The sequence below is a fragment of the Aptenodytes forsteri genome, unplaced genomic scaffold (genome assembly GCF_000699145.1).
Source record: "Aptenodytes forsteri isolate BGI_AS27 unplaced genomic scaffold, ASM69914v1 Scaffold209, whole genome shotgun sequence".
NCBI classification, from domain to species: domain Eukaryota; kingdom Metazoa; phylum Chordata; class Aves; order Sphenisciformes; family Spheniscidae; genus Aptenodytes; species Aptenodytes forsteri.
Window position 1 is genome coordinate 4104755 of NW_008795034.1, and position 1320 is coordinate 4106074.

At 49.1% G+C, this 1320-nt stretch overlaps 1 protein-coding gene across 1 annotated transcript in view; it reads left to right on the forward strand.

The window, feature by feature from the left end:
- Positions 1 to 1077: 1077 nt before the first annotated feature.
- ANKFY1 (ankyrin repeat and FYVE domain containing 1) overlaps positions 1078 to 1320 on the forward strand; it is a 37362-nt gene continuing 37119 nt past the window's right edge. The window contains exon 1 of the mRNA XM_019471298.1: positions 1078 to 1301. Within this exon, the coding sequence (XP_019326843.1) occupies positions 1078 to 1301 (224 nt within the window). The remainder of the gene's footprint in view (positions 1302 to 1320) is intronic.

The window sequence follows — 1320 nt, forward strand, 5'->3', positions numbered from 1 at the left end:
TGAAGTGATTGTAAGTGTATTTTGGTTTTTTTGGTAGGCCGATGGGGGGTGGACATTTTATTGCGTCTGTACCATCTGGTGTGCTGCTCTTGGTACGCTGCCATCACAATGCAAACAGTGGAGCACCATGAGTCTTATAATTTCTGCGTATCTTCAGAAGCATGTACGAGTGATTTCAAACCAAACCAGAAGGTGCTTGGGTTTTAAAGAGAGGCTGTAATAAGACGGCTTCCTGCCCAGGCGGTTCCTCAAGAGAAGGCGAGATTGCTGATTTCCCAGGTGCAAAACATAGCAGATGTTTGAAATCTGATCTCCGTTGTTGCTCAGAAATTCAACTAAGACTAAATCTGATCAGGCAGCAATAACTGTTTCCTCGCAGTTACTCAAGATGATCAACAGCACACATAAAGCCGTGGTATACATTAGCTATGTAGCAAAGTCGTACACATTTGTCATTGAGCTGTAAAAAATGAGACGGGTCATGGTTCATGATATGTCTAGAAACTAGAGTCTGTGGCTCTCCTAGATCTAGGCCCAGTTCTGGTTTCACTGTTTTATCCAGCAGGCACAGAAAACTTAAGATACAAGGCAGAGCAACTTTTCAAAGATCACTTAATGGTGAAGTCAAGAGAAAATTATGTCTGTAGAACAATACTGTGCAAAAGCAAACAAAAAAATTGCTGTTGGATCAGTGTAGAATATTTTGGTATTTCTGTTGCATCTAGGCAGGAAGAATCACGAGCAATGAAGACAGCGCAGGGTCAGCTCTGTTGTACACATGGCTTGAGAAAATGATCTTTAATTACTGTTGCTTGGTCATTGCCTGTCTCGACTCAACCACGCTTTTTACCCACCGGGCACAGATCCAGTTGCCAGGACTGTTGACTCTGAAACAAAAGCTGTATGTGTGTGAACCAAAGTAATGATGATACAAGTAATAGCTGCGCGCTGCAGAAACCCTCTCAGATTGAACACCCGTGTTGGCACTTCCATTGGCTGTACTGGAACTGGACGAGTGGGAGAAGGCACGTGTTGCTTTTGGGGTGTGCTAAAGCCAGTGCACGACGGTGGCTTTCGATGCAGGTCGAACCGCAGGTGGAGCGAAGGCCGCCATCACGCCCCGGCTGCGTTTTCCCCTGCTGCGGGGTGGTTTTCTCCAGCGTTTCCCAGCCCTCCGGCTCTGACCGTCGGCCTTTTGCTGCAAACGCGGCCACGGCGCTACCCCAACCCACAGCGGTTAAAACCACCCGCCGGCTGCCTCCTGCCGCTCCCGGGCGAAACGCCTCGGGCGCGGAGGGCCGGTGGGCCCCGCCGCGCCGC